The 617-nt window shown below is 62.2% G+C and overlaps 1 protein-coding gene across 1 annotated transcript; it reads left to right on the top strand.

Annotated features, from left to right (window-relative positions):
* The first annotated feature begins 235 nt into the window (after positions 1 to 235).
* FAM78B (family with sequence similarity 78 member B) lies at positions 236 to 520 on the top strand. The gene has a single exon (XM_069094693.1). It carries the CDS (start codon positions 254 to 256, stop codon positions 518 to 520), a length of 267 nt encoding a protein of 88 aa, XP_068950794.1. The 5' UTR covers positions 236 to 253.
* The last annotated feature ends 97 nt before the right edge of the window (positions 521 to 617 follow it).

The following is a 617-nucleotide window of genomic DNA, read 5'->3' as shown; positions in this document are numbered from 1 at the left end:
GCTTCCCTATAGGATGCCGGGCGGCGGCGGCGGCTGCTCCCTCCTCCTCGTGCGCTGATCAGCTGGCGGGGAGACGCTGTGCCCCGCTTGGGGAGGGGTGCAATTCGGGGTGTGGGTGGGCGGGCTGGGGGGAGGGGGAGGGTGGGTGGGAGTTAGCATGCCAGCGTGACGGGTTCCCCCCAGTGCCTGTCCCGGCCCCAGCGCTGCCCCGCGCTACGCCGCGCCGGGGCTGGTGCCGGCACTGGGTAGCAGGATGGGCTGTATCCAGAGCATCACCTGCAAGGCGCGGATCCGGCGGGAGAACATCGTGGTATACGATGTTTGCGCCACCATCGACCAGTGCCCCACGCTCATCGAGGAAAGCTCGCCCATCGTCTTGCGGTACAAGACCCCTTACTTCAAAGCCTCCGCCCGGGTGGTCATGCCCCCCATCCCCCGCAACGAGACCTGGGTAGTAGGCTGGATTCAAGCCTGCAACCAGATGGAGTTCTTCAACACGTACAGCGACCTGGGCATGTAAGCGAACATAAAAAGGAGAGAGAGAGAAATGAAAAGAAAATCCCTAACAAAATTCTCTCTCTCTCTCTCTCTCTCTCTCTCTCTCTCTCTCTCTCTCT

The sequence above is a fragment of the Petaurus breviceps genome, unplaced genomic scaffold, assembly GCF_028583685.1.
Source record: "Petaurus breviceps papuanus isolate PSGF00001 unplaced genomic scaffold, PetGlider_PUasm1.0 220, whole genome shotgun sequence".
NCBI classification, from domain to species: domain Eukaryota; kingdom Metazoa; phylum Chordata; class Mammalia; order Diprotodontia; family Petauridae; genus Petaurus; species Petaurus breviceps.
The sequence above is the reverse complement of the archived record's forward strand: the minus strand, read 5'-3'. Positions and strand labels throughout refer to the sequence as shown.

What these genes read in the sequence shown, in the direction of transcription:
- FAM78B (XM_069094693.1), top strand. Translation starts at nt 254, where the DNA reads ATGGGCTGTATCCAGAGCATCACCTGCAAGGCGCGGATCCGGCGGGAG.